The 17,697-nt window shown below is 36.8% G+C and overlaps 1 protein-coding gene across 3 annotated transcripts in view; it reads left to right on the top strand.

The window, feature by feature from the left end:
* LOC126183501 (protein SET) overlaps window positions 1-17,697 on the top strand; it is a 64,687-nt gene that overhangs the window by 8,777 nt on the left and 38,213 nt on the right. For all 3 annotated transcript variants that reach the window (XM_049925543.1, XM_049925542.1, XM_049925541.1), the window contains exons 2-4: window positions 2,970-3,082; window positions 3,726-3,802; window positions 5,816-5,985. In XM_049925543.1, the coding sequence (XP_049781500.1) occupies window positions 2,970-3,082; window positions 3,726-3,802; window positions 5,816-5,985 (360 nt within the window). The remainder of the gene's footprint in view (window positions 1-2,969; window positions 3,083-3,725; window positions 3,803-5,815; window positions 5,986-17,697) is intronic.

The raw sequence follows: 17,697 nt of genomic DNA, 5'->3' as shown, positions 1-17,697 counted from the left end.
ATATTGCCTATTTTGTATGTACATGCATATCCTTGCCCAGTGAGCCAGGATGCTTATTGTGAAGGGAGCAGAGCCATTTACAGAGTAGGTTATATTGTTGGCAGCTGGCAACCAGCACCTCTACCCTATTCCTCCCATTGACATCAATCAGTCACATAATTTTTCGAAATGTTTTTGGGTATTCAGCTGGGTGATGCATCAAAGTAGTTCTTGTGGGTAATTATCAGTGGACTTCTGACAGCATTTATCGCATTTGAAATTTTTACTATAAAAATTACATTGAATGACAAAGTTACTGCCTGCAATAAATGTTTATTTTGAGAGTTTTTAAAGAAAGCTTTATTGAAACCACTTGCAGCTACTGTTTTCTTGATCTTTATTGTTAAGTAGATGAGTAATGCTTAAAGATGTTTATGTACGGGTTAAAATTAACAGCAGGTGTTTGGTATACGGATACTATTATAAGGGATTTTGTAAGAAAATTCAGTTCTTACATGCGTGTCAACAAGCTGCTCTGAATAAAAATTTGTTAATGTCTGGTTTTTAATTTACAGTATTTTCTTATAAATGTGCAGCTACCTCCATTAACCATTTCTGTACTACTAATCTTGACTCGCCAACAGAAAAAACTAGTTGGCTTAAGTTTACAATGGGCCACTCATGCGCAGGTGTGTATGATTAAGAGCGAATATGTTTTTAAACAATAAAAACTGATCACTTCTCTTCACCCATCCACCTCCCTAGCCTCAGGGTTTCATTAAAAAGAAACAAATCATATGAAACATAGATTCACAATTCAGCTGTTCCGCCATCTTAGATTTCCCTGCCGGTCCTTCGTAAAGTTTTAACAACTAGTTCACCAATTTTATCCTTTGACTATTTCTAGTTTTTCTTCCAACTGCATTTGAGCCATAGGTACTATTTCTCAAAAAGCTGTGTAAAATTTGATATTTTTCCAAAAGGGGACTGAATATTTAGGTGCACATTTTCTATAGTTTGATCAACCTGGGATTTCTGTGCCTAATGTACTCTGGTAGCTGCCACATTCTCATATGACCATTGCTGACAAAAAGGTTGGATCTGTTCGTATCACCTCATACCAAGAGTTGTCTTCCACATCATCAGAGATTGGGTGCATGCATGGTGGTAATATGTGGGAGGAATCCTGACCGGTCAGTGGTCTCCTTGGTTCAAGCACATGGTTGCTGATGGCCCTAGCTAACTCTTCTGGTGCCACATTGATGATATTAATTTGTGCTATTGACAATATGTAATCAGCAGTGTAGTCACATGCAGAAGACCACACATGACACTCTGTGCCGCTGCTACCAAGAACCATGACAACAAATATGTTCACTATCCTTGGGTTACTGGTACCAATGTTGACACACAGTGGAAACATCAGGTCTCCCATTGGGCAGTCCTCCAGAAAGACTATCTGGGCTATTGAAGCTCATCCTCAAAACAACAGACAACTCTTTCAGCAAATTATATAAAATTGATACGGACTGACATTTTCATGCTCAGTATGTCATTTGTACTGCATCCACATCTTGACACTTCGTATCTCCAACTGTACTGTGCCCTGTTATTGTCATATGCAAACAAGGTATTTTATGAAATGTTTTCAGAGTAGTTATATGTTTAGTTATTACCACTGATTAGCAAACATCAATAGCATATTATTATTTGGAAACACATTGTACTCTCACAGAAGCACTCACGGTGTTCTCTTATTAAATATGTGAATGATTATCATATTATGAATATGTGAAACTGTGGCTTTTTGTCCCATTGATATATTTTTTCAGGACCCAAGTATGTACATATGTTTTTTTTTTATTGTAGCTATTTCTTGGCTACTTTGTAAGCAAGTGTAAGATTACAGATAAGACTGTGTTTCCTGTTTGGTAATAGAAAAAATTCTATCATGAATGTGGTTTCACCTCTGGTAATGTTCTTCATTTGGAAGAAAGAGCTAAATTGTTCCATGAATTAGACTACAGTGTTCCATGAGTCATCCTATAAGTGGCTGGCTAAGCCATTTCTGAGGTCAGAGGAATGAAACAAATGCTTGCCACTCCCATAGAACCATGCTAAGTAAAGAACTGTGATGTTAAATGAAACAGCTGTTAAAAATCTCCTTCCTTTTGGTTGTGTTTATTATAACATGTAGTTGCCAGATTTATATAAAATGAAGTCCCTCTAAATAATCCCAAGTAACAGTGAAAATGTGCAACTGAGAAGTACCGCTCACTCGTGAATTGCTTCATTTGTCCATTATTAGGTGTTAAGTGAAATAAGACAGACAAAAATAATGTATGTCATAGAGCATATTGTCCAGTAGCTTAACATAACCAACACTGGGGCATACTGACATGTCATTTGACCTACTTCAGCCACTCATTAAATTCCTGTCACATATTCGTCTGATGTGATTATTTCCATTGGTACCAGATGAGGTAGCACAGTGGTTAGCACAATGGATTCACATTCAGGATGACAGCAATTTGAATCACCTTCCAGCCATCCAGATTCAGGTTTTCCGTGAACTCCCTAAATCACTCCAGGCAAATGCCGGGATGGTCCCTTTGTGAAAGGACATGACAAGTTCCCTTCCCCATCCTTTTGTAATCTGAGCTTGTGGTGTTTTTCTAATGACAATGCTGTCCAAGGTATTTCAAAAACTCTAACCTTCCTTCTTCCTTTTTAAATTGGCTTTATGTTGTTAGCAAATACACTACTGATACAGAATCCATGTCGTCAGAAAGTTCTAAATAAATACTAAATTCATTCATGCTGCACATATAAGTGCAGTAGATGGTAAAAGTGTGTCCTAGGTTTGTTTGTTGTGTGTGTAAGGGGGGGGGGGGGGGGGGGGGGTTACGCGTGCATGTGTGGGTGGGTGGTCAGGCGCGTGCATGCGCGTGTTGAAGCTGAAAAGGTATAGTTTCCTGAACTTATACCAGTTTGTCAACCACCCTCAAATTGCAGCAATATTGGAAGAAGAGGAGGAGGACTGTCTTCACTACCTTACAAAGTTGGAAGTTGAAGAATTTGAAGACATCAAATCAGGTTACAGGTACTGGACTGTGTAACAGCTCATACTTCATTTTGTCAGAAGTTCCCATTTGTAGTACTGCTGTAAAATACAGCCCTAAAACAATTCCACATACCTGTTGGCTTTTGAATTAGAGTAGCAAATAAATTTTAAAGGTACACACATTCAGGATGTTAATTCTTGCAATTTTAATTATGTCCTTTGCCATTTTAGTGGGTTTTGTCTATGAATGTTAGTGGTATATTATTGGAAGGCTTTAGAATAGGACTAGTTGTGTTACATGAGTTTGCACAGGATTGTTGGTAGTGACGACAATGATGGTGTGGTGGGAATGCAAGGTGTTGTGTTGACTATTGGTTTCAAGTAGGCAATAAGTCAGATAACATGTTTTGTAGCAATGAATTGAAACTTCTCTTGTGTAGTAAATTAACCAAACTCTTGAGCTATGCTGTGTACTGGGCAATAGTAAACTCTTAAAGTTGTGACTGAAATTACACCACCTGTTTTCATTTCTTTTCATTGGTTATCTGATGCTTTACCAGTCTCTATGCAATTCAAAAAGTATCTTGGCTTACACCAGATGTATTCTTAAATTAAACTGCAATCAGCTTTTGTGTTTTAATTTGAGGTATTTTCTGACCATAATAATTCTTTTAATTTTCAGGATAAATTTTCATTTTGAAGAGAATCCCTACTTTGAAAATGCTGTGCTCACCAAAGAATTTCACTTGGGAACCACTGGTAAGTCATAGAAGAGGACTTGCAGGTAAAGCAGTTGCTTGTTCTCTTAATTTCGTAAGTTTTTTGTTGTGGTGATTCACAGATACTGCTTAATTTACTTTATTATAATAATTTTGTAGAAGAGCATTTCATTCCTTTCAATATACTGTTTACATTTGTGGTTAACAAATGTACAGTGTACCTTCAGGCTAACTCTGTAGTTGTATGTAGTCTTTTATTTTTTTGCAGGATAAAGCGATGTTTGTTACAAAATTTAAAAACTTGTTATATATGTGGAAAATCTCTCCTTAAAATTTTTACCGTTTAAGTGAAGTGTTCGTGTTCGATAGTTGTTTGAATGCTTCTTGCAGTGATACTTATGAAGTGCCGCTGTAACAGAAGAGATACATCTCAGTTCTGTATGTAATCTTTGTCTGTTAGTGGGATTACTTTGAGACTCACAGATCATTTACTTATTCCAGAATTTCTGGACAGTATATGTCAATCAGTAGAATAGACACACTATTTTCTGAATTATTCTGTCAGTGCACTACCACATAATCTGCATAAAGTGACTACCCTTAGATATGCAGCATGCATGCAAGTGATTTTAAACAATTGAGAATGTCAAGAACATGTTTTGAATCAGCAGAACAGTGCAACAAATATAACGCTTATCTGACTATAAACAAATTAAATGTGGTGTACCCAAGGATTAGTAATGGTACTCCCTCTGGTCCTTCTGTACATAAATGATCTAAACTTAAATGTTGATGCACGTAAAACAATCATATTTGCAGATGACACCACAATTCTGCTAAAAGGAGACAGCAATGAACAGTTACAGCAGTCTGTAAAAATGGTCACAATACAACTTAGCAGCTGGGCACAGAATAATCAGCTTGTATTAAACATTAAAAGAAACATTGCACTAAAATTCCACAATGCTCCTAACAAGGACATGTTTATCCCATTGGTCTCTATCGATAACGAACCAGTTGGGAACAGTACTGAAACCAAATTATTAGAACTTTGGCTGCTGAGCAATGTAAAAGGGGATAAGCATGTTGAATATCCCAATGCAGAACTGAGCAAAACATTTTACCTTCTTTGCTCACTGAAGTCATGCTGTAGTGATAAAACATTAATAAATTTATATCATGCCTACTTTCATTCTCATCTTGTATATGGGGTAAGTTTGTAGGGAAACTAAAACAGCTAAAAGCACTTTTAAATTACAAAAAAGGCCATTAGAATCTTGTTTGGGTGCAAGCTTAGAAATTCTTGGAAACCTCTGTTTAAAAACTCTGGCATTCCTCCATTAGCATGTGTGTACATTATGGAAACCCTTTTATTCTTTAAAATAAATGTAATAGGTAAAGACTTCAGACTGGAAAAAAAACTGCAATATACATGATCACTCTACCAGACAAAACAGACACTTACATTTAACCCAAATCAGCACAGCTGTATGCCAAAAAGGTACTTTTCATATGGGAGTTAAGCTTTCTAACAAACTTCCTGAAGACATAAAAGCTATTACTTAGGTCAGTACCTTTGGAAAATCTCTTAAGTCATATTTACAGCATCACTGGTTTTACTCCATTGAAGAATATTTAAATTTATGAAGTGTGTTACACAGATACCTACGTACAAAGTGTATTATTGTGACCTTAAATAAGTGTGCCTAGAAATGACTTCTAGCTGTATACTTATAATTTGACTTGTACAATGCCTTATGAATAAACTGCTTTGTAGACAACAGGACCAATAAATACAATACAAATACTGATATACTTCTTAAATTTGGCCAGTAATTACTGTAGTGCAACCAGTCATTTACTTTGTATAGCAGCGAACTGTGATAGTTTGCTGTCTGCACTACATTTAGAGAGCAGAAATGAAAACTATAAACTGCCTTTCATTGGTAGATACCTTGTAGTCACTGCATGGCAGAACTGTTTTGGCCTAACCAGAAAGAACAGCTATTAGCATGTAATTTTTAAGATGTTGACAATATATTGCCATTTTCAGGGGATCCAGCATCACAGAGTACTCAGATTAGGTGGAAAGATGGCCATGACTTAACAAAGAAAGCAAAAGAGAAGACTGCAGCCAAAGGAAGGAAAAGAGATCTTGATCAGAAAACGTTTTTCCATTGGTTCATAGATCATGGAGATCCAGCTGCTGATGACATTGCGGAGGTAAATTGTAGTTGCATAGTGTGGCAGAAGTAATAGCCTTGACAATAATTAGAGAACATTTAAAAATCAATGTATTGAAAAATGTTTTCTTCTGATTTTTAGATTTTCTTAGTAGCACACTTACTAGCTGGAAAAATCTTTTGCACAATCATGTAAAGGAAGACTAAATATTGCCTCCCCAGTGATGTAATTATTGTATTTTGTGTGTTCAGACTCTCAGTAGTCTTCTGTTGTGTCTCGTAATTTTTATCTGGAAAGAACCATACAGAAACTGAAGTATGTGACATGACATGCCAGAGTGTAGACACAAATGAATACACTCTTTTCCATTTAAAAAAAAATCTAAATATGCACATTGTGTATCGTACAGGATTCATCTTCTGAAGCACGTTGTTCACTTTATATCATGTTGGTGCTACTGTAGCCAGCTTCCTCCTTATTATAGATCCCATTATAACTCTTTCAGTTTTTCACCTGCTGGGCATTGCCACCCTGCCTCCTCCCCCCCCCCCCCCCCTCCCAGTATCAAATTAGTGATCTTGCGGAGCTGTTTCTCATTACTGTGGGTACTATGTACTATCATAGTCCAATTCAAGATGCTACCCCTACCTATCTTGAAGGAAACATGATGTTTGTTTCACAGTAAACAAAACAAATAGTATTTCATGCCCATAAATTGTTTAAGGTGGGGGTGAGGGGGTAGAGAGAATTCCTATGCAGAACATGCCACAGCATTCGTGGTTGCCAGTGGAGAGAAACTGAAACAGTTGGGATGTGTAAGTGATGAAAAGAGATGAAAGAGTGCATTGGTGGTGATGTACTGCAGCACTTTTTTATCTGTGTATAATGCATCCACATTCATCCATTCACACCAGTCACTGAGAGATTTTGCTGTAGCTTGAATTTCTTCCACAGCTAGCAGACTGTAGAACAGTTAATATGGATTGTCTTTGGAAAGTTGCTGTATCTTCGCTATCACTCCTCTGATTGCTGTAGGCCATTAGAGAGGTAATTTTTGAAAACATTATTGGAACAAGCAGTGATGTGATTAGGTAATTTGAAATGTCTTGATTGCAAATTAGTAATAAAAGTTTGTGATCAAGACTGATTATGGTATCTCTAGAGAAATGTTGCCAGCTTAAAATTTTAGCTATTATCATTCACCATGTGGTGAAGGATCAAAATTCTGTTCAGCAACTCTTTCAGTGGAATTATGGAACTGTGTTATAACAACTTATGTATAGCATGACAGCAGCTTAGCAAGTGCTGTGACAGGCCATTAGAATTAATTATTCTGTATGCAGTACTTTGCTATTTCACAATAGTGACACAGGTTTGTTGTTTTTGTTGGATAATTATAAAGAACCTGTGACTTTCATTTTCTGCCTGGACACACACTGTTATGCTTAAAATATTGACTGATGATGTAGCAGTAGCTGTGATTTATAATGAAAGCAGGTTCTCAATAACTGATTACCTTGGTCAGTTGGTTCTGCTATTCAATTATCAATTTATTATTGTGTAGTAGTTGCAGTTTTTGATGTCAACTCCCAAGTCTAATAAAACAATATTAAAACCACTTGTAAATACTCTTGCAAAATATATAAAAACAAATACTGTGTGTTATTAAAAGATTATGTATTTTGTATTGTTTTTAATAGTCATCTCTACAATGTTTAATCTCTCTCTCTCTCTCTCTCTCTCTCTCTCTCTCTCACACACACACACACACACACACACACACACACACACACACACACACACACACATATTCAAAGTAGTCTGAGTAAAAGAAGAGAAATGCAGTATGCTTTTTGTAAACATTTTTTATGCATCTTCATAATGCTAAGCACTCTGAGACATTGCGGTCTCCAGTGAAATAATTTGCTAAGTATAATAAACAGTTTTTTTTTTATCTTATGAGACAGTATGTCAGTGCTTACTAAAAACTTCAACATCATTTAACATTAGTTAAGGATATCTCATTATTTACTGTTAGTGTTGGTTTCAAAAAGTAGAGGTGTTTCTCACTGCAACTATCTGAGGAAAACAAGAGTTTTCTGTTCAGCAACTGCACCTGCTAAGGAAGGAAGGTAATAGTTAGGGACCTCTGTGTCTAATACTGATACGACATGTTGCCTGCTGCTGAAAACTGATCTGAGTCAGTGTGGCACATTTGTCTCTTTAGAAAATCATGGTAGTAACATCCAAATGTTAGCTGCTCATATGTGAAGAGTTATACAACCAGCTATGAGAGTGCTGAAAGTGGGTGGGAAGATTCATAAATAAACTAACTGCATTTAGAGAACATTTTCTTGGTGAAGCTGCCAAGCCAACAGGGTCAAACATTCCACTTTTTGATTTAATATGTATGTAGTTTCACAATTCACTGGGCAATTTCAAGGCTTTATTTTACCCTTTCTTTATAGATTTTTCAAAATATCTGTAATTAGTTGAAATTTCTTCACTTTGCCATTTGTATGATCAAGATCGAGGAACTGTGTGGTGGTGAGGTGTGTGTTAAGCAGTACTGTAATTGAAAGACCATTGTTGCAGGTGTCTTTATACATGTGTTTTGAACACATTTGGGGTATTGTCTGCACTGAAAGTGTCTGAGCCAGTGAGACATGCCTCTCCTGTTGAAGTCCATGTAGCCACTGATGGGAATGAATGAGTGGACTCTTTAACAGAAAATTTCAGTGTTAATTGTTTTACAAGTCTTTGTAGTGAAATAATTTGATGCGAGAGAAAGAAATCCCGTTGCTGCATTTCCTATCCACCAGGTTGGAGAAGCCATCATATGTGATAATAAAAAGCTACATATAATCAATTTTAGTTTGAATGATAATCAGTTATATGATACCCCAGGCTGTATTCTACTTTTTATGGTGACAGTTGCCTGCCCATTTCCCATGCCCGTATTTAGTTAGTGGTGACTATTTGGCCCCACTGTGTTTCAGATTTATATTGCGTAGTGATTATACTGGAGGGTGAGGGGCATGGTGTTGGCAACAGCAGAGATTGGGATCTTTGTAGCAAAGTGCTCGTATTCAAATGCATCTCTAGATAGAAACTGGTTAATCACACATTGTGTTTATGCACATCTGTACAAATCAGCTCTATGACTAGCTGTTAGTTCTTTGTGTTGTGTATGATGAATTTTCTACAAAAGAAAATACACAGTCTTGCAGGGATCTAATAAAAAAAGAACACTAATCTATATAAAAATTAATCTTTGGTTCAGAGTTAGTTGGTAATGAAGTATTGCTTACTGCCTGACTGAAAGATAGTGCGACCCCACCTTCAAATGTTGTATATAAGTGAATAATGGAGAACAAAAAATGCTTTGTTTCTGGGAGTATACTTGAATGTTAAAGCATGTGTGTATTGAAGCAGCCTTTCTTAAAGACATGGTCAAGAGAGAAAGCTTACAGTAAAGTTACATCCAGCTCATGTTTGTTGTATATATACAAGGTAACCGAGCGTTGTACACAAATTTCCAATACAAAATTTATTCTCGCTTCTGAAGTCTGTGATAGAATCTTCCTGAAACTTGATGGCATAGGACTCATTCAGTGCTAAAATCTGGAATTAGGAGTCAGAATTAAAATTACATTAGGGAAAGACAGATAAAGCTATTGGTACATAACAGGTGATAGAGAAAAATCTAAAGCAGTAAATGGAATGAAGGTTACAGTCTGTCAAATGCAAGTGCTACCAGCACTCTTTTGTACACTATTTAATTCTATAATGAAATCAGTTGTTATATACATTTTTAATTTGTTAATAAAATTTCAAATGTATGCAAGTAGGAAGGATTTGTTTTTAAAAAAATAACTGCTATCTTCTGGAGTGCTGATAATTCGTCCTTGATCATGGCTTTTGCTGTTGTGCTGCAACAAAATACAATTGCCAAAAATTAAAATAAAGAAATATTTCAGGTATACATTGTTCTCAAATATTGCTTCTCCCTTTCTCTTTCTTTCTTTTTAAAGTGTGATCACTTCCTACCTCTCTATGAAGTATGCTGTTACATATTCATTCCTGTTACATATTCATTCCTGTTGGAGGAGGTTATTGCCCTTGCACCAATCATATTTACTTATCAAGTATTATATGTGTAATAGAACAGATTTCCTCGTAATCTATATAAAAGGACATAGCACTTTCATAAAAACAAGAACATTATCCCAACCAAGTATTTAAGCATTCACTCATCATATCACACACACATTACTTATATTGTAATAGTTTGTATCAAATTCATGTCAATACTGTGCTCTTAGTTATCACTGTGTATGCAGCATGTGTGACATTTGACAACCAAATATCTTAAGACTGTGCCGGGTACTCTGAACCGAAGATCGTATGTGTAATGTCAGAGACAAGTGGTTAGTGAAATTCAGTAATCAAATGTTGAGTGATCAAATTATATACATAAAATTTAAGAGTTTCATGTCTTTAACTAAGTGAAAGGAGGGAGAAGGATCTTTATATTCATTACAGTGCACAAATTTTGTGAAACTAGTAGCACTAATGACATGCTACATCTTTTTATACAGATTAAGGAATACTGCTTCGCTATGTATGTAACATGAAACAGTAAATATAGTGAACACAAGTGTCCTCTGAAAGGGAATGAATATTCACTGATACACTTCATAATGGATCTTATCCAGAGGACTGACTTCAACCAATTTGATTTATTTTGTGATATTTTCAATCTGTTCTCTACACGGGTGCTATGTACACTGTTAATAGAGAAACTGCACTTGTCTTTCTGAAAAATATCATACAGAAGTGATCCTCTGTACTTTCAGACTCATACTTGTCATTGTTTTGAGAGGCAGGGGTGAATTATGGACAGCAGATTAAAGCTGAAGAAATTGCAGGAAGGTTGGAAATTAAGGAGTTGGTACTAGGAGAAACTGAAGTAGATGTTGAAAGTTTAAAAGTGAACATGTGTGATGACTGATACAGGGAAAGAAATAAAATATTAGATGAGATGGTAGCTTTGAGAGATGATACAGTGAAGTTAGCAGATAGTCGAATAAGCAAAAAGAGCAGGCCTAGCAGAAAGCCTTTGATAACATGAGGTATTGAACATGATTGACAAAATGAGTCTATATAAAGAAGCAACAAATGATGCAGCCAAAAACGAAAACAAACATCTGAAAAATCAGGTTGACAGAACGTGCAGAATGGCAAACCATGACTGGCTAGAGAAGAAATGCAAAGCTGTTGAAGCATGCGTGACCATAGGATAGACTGATGCCACATAAAGGAAAATTAAACAAATAAATGAAAATGATAGAATCCAGGTGACAACCCAGTGTGGCAACCCAGTGCAAAGTAAAGAAAGGAAAGTTGAAAGATAGGAGTGTATAGAAGAGCTATACTAAGGAATCAAACTTGAAGACTAAACTATGGGAAGGGAAGAGGGAGTAGATAAAAATGTGAAGGGAGAAATGATATTGTGTGAAGAATTTGCTACAGCAATGGAAGATGTAATTTCATCATTCATAAGATTTTCTTAGAATTTTTAGGATCTTCTGGAGGACTGACCATGACAAAACTGTTCCACCTAGTATGGAAGATAAGAGAGAGATCAAGAAGTATGTAATAATCAAAGTTCCATGGAAGGCAGTGGCTAACAGGTGTTACTTACAGAAGACTGGCAGATGCCAACCTCAGGGAAGACCTGTTTGTGTTCCAGAGAAATGAAGGAACACAAGGCAATACGGACTGTACAACTTCTCTTAGGGGAGAGATTTTAAAAAAGCAAACCTTCATTTATAATGTTTATATGCAAACTGCAACAGTGAATGAAAAGGTCCAGGGAGCCATATAGTTTCATTTGATTAAAGCACCTGTACGTGGGTTTCAGGCAGGAGCCCCATTTCATTCGATACTGAGGTGCTATTTCAGTACAGTTGGAGAGCCTCTGCAATTATGTAAAGCGTTTAGGGGCATAACAAAGTGGGCTTGAGGGGTGAATGGGAATTTGGATAGAGGAGGGAGGCACGCTATTGTAGTATGTGCAGTTGTGCAAAGCCTCTGTGGAAGGGTGGCATAGTGGTTAGTGCATCTCTCATGTGAGTGTGAGACCCAGGATTGAATCCCGGCCTTGGTACAAATTTTCATTCGTTGCTTTAGTCTGCATATATACATTATAGATGTTTGAAGCTTGTCATGGTCTCTGGAACTATATAGTTTCACTTCATTTATAGCATTATTAGATTATTAAAAAGCTTTAGACGCTGTTAACTGGAATACGCAATTTGAAATTCTGAAGTTACCGGGGGAAAACTACAGGGAGGGAAAGGTCACCATACAACTTGTATGGAAACTGGACTGCAGTTTTAAGAGTTGAAAGACTAGAAAGGGAGGCAGTAGTTGAGGAAGGAGTGAGAGTTTTGTAGTCTGTCACCAGTGTTCTTCAATATGGCACATTGAGCAAACAGTAAAGAAAGCAAACGATAAATAACTAGCGATGACGGTAGTAAAGGGGATATAAAATACATATTGGGAATAACAAGAAAAGTATTTTTGAAAAATACAGATTTGGTAACATCGAATACATAAATTACAATGTATTGTCCACTGCTATTATTGATTTCGACCTGACGTGTTCAAGCAGTCTAAAAGAACGAGAGAAATTGTGTGGCACTACTTAGTCATTTTAATTTGCAACTATTTATCGTAGAACATATAAGAGAAACACATGTTGTTTTAGGGTGGATAAAAGTTTGGAATATAATCGCCATAAAAAGACAGTGATAGACTTCCTTGTGATCCACAAGTTACATACAAAATCCATCAGATGCGATAATAAATATTAGTAGAGATAGACCCTTCAGTTGGCAGCTAAACTTGCACAGTATAGGCTGGTGTATGTAGACACTCCTACACATATGAGCAGCACCTTTCTAATGTTTATGTAAGTGAAATGGTATATTCAGTTCATTACTTACAGCACATTGATAAAATAACTGCAGAACTAGAAGCATTGCATTTAAAGGTAGAGCCTGTTATATTAATTAATTCCATGTTCTATAATTTTTGTTAAAATAATGTGGACAAAATAAAGTTACGGGCCACTTCTGCATGACTTGTTAGTTTGAAAGACTAAATGCTGACCATTTACAGATCATTGGCTTCAGTTTAAGAAAATTAGCTTCTTAGTTTTTGACGTAGCTCATAATTAAAATTAACAACCAGGTATTTTTTCCCCCAAAATATTTGTTTCCGTACAAGACATTCTACTAGTTTTAGATAAAAACTTGACTGTAGAGTATGAGTTACTGTTTCTTTCACCTGCAACAGCTTCATGCCAGATGCTCGGCATGTTTAGCAACCAACACGTGATAATGAATAATCAATATACTCCAGTCACAAGTGCCTAGAAAAGCATAAATGTTCAAGAATGGCTCTGTGACTAGGTATGCAAGAAAAATTGCCTGTGATTTAACGGGAGAACTGAAAAAAATGATTATACTCCTCTTGTTCATTAAGAATGCTACAGTAAAACTCCTTTTCAGTGACTCGCTGAGGACCCAAATATTTCTTCCATCTCTAGAGTTTTCCTTAATTGGTGGGTTTTCCTAGTTAGGTGGAAGGAGTGACTCAGAATCATATTTAATTACAAACTCGCCAGTAATCGGCTACAGATTTAAGTACAGTATTACTTGAGTACAGTATTATTGCACCTAGGAGAGAGAGCAATTCAGTCAGCTTATCTTGAGTTTTTATTGTGATATTTCAAGATGACATGCTTAACCACTTGATTGTACAAGCACAACTGTCTTGAAATCATTCACAGTGTGATGCGCTTTTCTTAGTCACCACCATAATTGTTTCCTGTTATTTATTTGTTCTGTCCTTCCTGTGTATTATCTTGACTGAAAGTGTCACTCCAGTTTTTTGACGTTTCTTAGAATTGACTCACTCACATTAACTCTTTCGCTGCTACAGATGTGTTCTTCACATTCCGTGCCGAGGCGGGTTTGTTATGTCTGTACTGCTCGCCTCATGCTGGTGCCTTTGCTGAGAGATGGTGTTCTGGCCAATATGAAACACCTATCCAATTTTTGTTTAAATTATTAGAGGAAAATACTTGATTTTCGCACACCTTACTTTCTGATATTGTTACTCGGTAAAGAACTGAATTACTTTTCGTTATATGCTATAGTTACAAATTGTTAGATATATCAAAATTTTATTTAAAATTGAGAGTAGATGGGTATCTTGATTTGTACTACAGTATAGGGTTTTATATCTGAAGGACAGTCGCATGCGATGTGCCCAATCACATCTTTTCACATTGTGAATGATTTGGTCATAACAATCATCATAGCGCATAAGTGATTGAAGACTGCATGTAAGGAGACATAGATGTTGTGTGATAAGTACTCAGAACTTTTTTATTCACCTAGGTATGGAAGTAACTTGTCTGCAGCAGTAAGAGGTCAGTGGCTCAGAACACATTCAGATGTCCATAGCACTAGGAAAATGCGCACATAAACATGTTCACAACACTTAGGGAATGGCGTAGGAGGATGTGTGTACACATCAGGCAGCAGCGAAAGGGTTAAAAGAGGAATAGTAGTTCCTGACAGTGTCAGTTTCTTGCACAGCAGTTACAAAAACAGCCACCTCCTCCTTCATCATTATCAACTCTCTGTGTTCTTCCACTACAATTTCTGTCATTCATCTTTATTGTGGATGTCAGAATGTAATCATCATAAGAAAAAAAGCCCTGGATTGTCACATTTTCAGAAACATTTGTGATGCTAGCCCATTCTTCTTCTGGAACAACACCAACTTCAACAGCAGCTGATGTACCACAACCAGCCTTTGTGAAAAAATTTACCAAAATATGTTGGTATGCACTATTCCAGGAAGCAACAAACATATGCATAGTGTGTAGAATGTCGAGTCTCATCACTTCCTCCTCTCAAGCTATGTAATTGACTTCGAGACAACTGCTGCTCTGTTTCTGTATGTAAGAGAGAGTTTTATGCCCAGGTCCAGAACTGCAGATAGGTGTGCAGTTTGGTAGAGGTGTTGTTTACATTCCTCAGAAATGGTGTTTCCTTTGGCTGTGCAGGGCATCGGTTGATAATAAGCACTATTTTTCCTGCCTGCTGCACCCATCTTAGCATTTAAATGCGTGAAAAATCTTGTGAAGATATCAGATGTCTTCTAGGCATTGCTGTTGTACTAATAAGTATAAGGTAGTGTTCCTATATTTTTAAAACATAAGAGATTTAAAGTTCCCTGCATCAGTGGAGGCAATTTCTCACTTCCATCACTATTTACCCACAATATAGTAGTCATTCATTCTTTGCTTTTTTAAATACCACAGCATTTTTCTCCCTTAACAGAATACATTTTTGCAGTAGGTATTAGGTTGGTCCATAAGTTTGTAGTGTTTTGCCATATGTTTATTAAACACAACAGCTACACACAACGTAGATCTTAGTCATCGGTAATAAATTCTCCTTCACTATTTACAACAGTGTGCCAATGCTGGGGTACTTTTCAATTCCCCAACTGTAGAAATGTAATGGTTTTGAGGTGAAGAACTCGTCGAGCCATGTTCGGAGTACGTTTTCATACGGAAAGGAAGGTCTTTGAAGGTTTTTAGGTAGAGTGGAAAAGGTGAAAAAACAAGGCGCAAGATACGGGGAGAAGGTGGGTGTGGAATAACTTCCCAAACCAACTCCTGTATGGTGTTTTTTTGTCAGTCTAGCAGAATGCAGGCAGGTGTTACCATGGAGTAGTGTCACTTCAGTGTCTTCCTGGTCATCGTTTTTGGATTGTGTTTGCAAGATATCTCAGTTGCCGGCTATAAAAGTCGGCAGTGTTTTTTACACCTCAGGGAAGCAATTCGTAGTACACCACACTGTCGTTCTTTCATCAGATGCATAACATTATCTTTTGTGTGCACGTGCATGTCTTTGTATGGGGAGTTGCTGCTTTATTTGGGCTCAGCCATTCATTTCTGTTCCTAATGTTAATGTAAAGACACCATTTCTCACCACCAGTAACAATGCGGGACAGAAATGAGCAGTGTTGTTCATGAGCTAATTGATGACAAGCAAACAGATGCACATATTTCCACCCGCAGATTTGTGTGGTTTTGCACGATGATGGAATGATCACAGTTCATCACATTTGCCAGTTCTTGAGTATACTGATGTGGATCATTGTGGATTAATGTGTTCGAATGATGCTCATCAAATTGTGAAGGTCTTCCTCAATGTGGACAGTCACTAATGTCAAAATGATCCTCTTTAAAATGAGAAAACCATTTGCTTGCTGTGTCCTGCCTAGTGGCATTATCCCAATACACAGCGCAAATGTTTCTGGTTGCCTCTGCTGCTGTCACCTGGTACTGAACATAAACAGGAGAACATGTTGGAAAAGTTCAAATTTCTCCACTTTGTACTTCATTTTCTAAGATCCACAAATGTACTCAGTTTCACCAAATGTCAAAATGGCAGTATGTAAACTAAAATAGCAACAGTGAACTACAAATAAAAAATGGCAATTGACAAATAAACCCATAATAACTGGAATACAGATGTGCAAAGCAGAAATAATATGGACGTATTCAGCAACCTAATAAATTGTGAAAGATGCCAGTTTCATCTGTGTTATAAATGCTGTGGGCCCGTAATAGTGTATTAATAATTTCTTCCAATGATTTGCACTTTCTATGTCCACTCTCTCCACTTACACTCTGAAGTCAGAGACTGAACCCCCCCCCCCCCCCCACCCCTTAAAAACTATCCAACCATCCATTTGACATACTGGGCAATTTCCTGATTGTTCTGTTGCTATGTGTTTCCACTTATAGGAATGCTGCAACTTCATTCTTTGTGATCTTTTTAAAAGAATTGTTCCTGTATTGCTAAATGTTGACATCTGAATGTTCTTCCTGTTGCAGAGGAATCTCTAGCTCCAACATTTAATAACACTTTCTTGTTTTTGAGAGTGCCTCACAATGAAGACAGTGCCAAACACTTCTTCACAATGTCAAAAAAAGTTTTATGTTGCAATTGTCTTCAATGTCGTGGATGATCGTCAGCTTTTGATGAATCATAAGCTATCTGTGTTCGCAGGCCATAACTCCACATAAGTGCAACTGATAAATTCAACAGTAAAATGACAACACTCTGTGTCTCACACTTCGTAACACAGTAACTGTGATGTCAGTTCATTTGACTAGGTTAGCATTGTAGGCAAGGCGGAAATTGTGTCCCCCCCCCCCCCCCCCCCGATCTCCCCTCGATGACTCTAGATATGTATCAACCAAAAGAATCAATTACCATACACTGCTGTTACACATACAAAAGATGTGTGAAACTGAAAGAAATCAGAAACACTCGGACATGTTATCAGTTGTGTAAAAACTGGATTTTAATCTGCAGAGTGTTTCACATTATGTTTTTAATTAAAGCAGGGTGGAATAATGTTATTAGAGTTTTGCTGGGACCGACAGAAATATTCGATAAATGCGGGACTTCTATAAAAGTGGGTTTGTTCAATTGGGGAATTACTGCAGTTGGACTTTTATTTTTCCAAATTCCAGCTTCAATTTCCTTCAGCACATTTTGAATACATTCATTACATTGGCCTTTGACACTTCATTCTAGATATTGTGTTTTCTTTTCATTTCAGTTTTTATGTAGTTTGAGTTCCTTT

The sequence above is a fragment of the Schistocerca cancellata genome, chromosome 4 (assembly GCF_023864275.1).
Source record: "Schistocerca cancellata isolate TAMUIC-IGC-003103 chromosome 4, iqSchCanc2.1, whole genome shotgun sequence".
Taxonomy (NCBI): Eukaryota; Metazoa; Arthropoda; class Insecta; order Orthoptera; family Acrididae; genus Schistocerca; species Schistocerca cancellata.
This window is presented reverse-complemented; position numbering and strand designations above follow the sequence as displayed.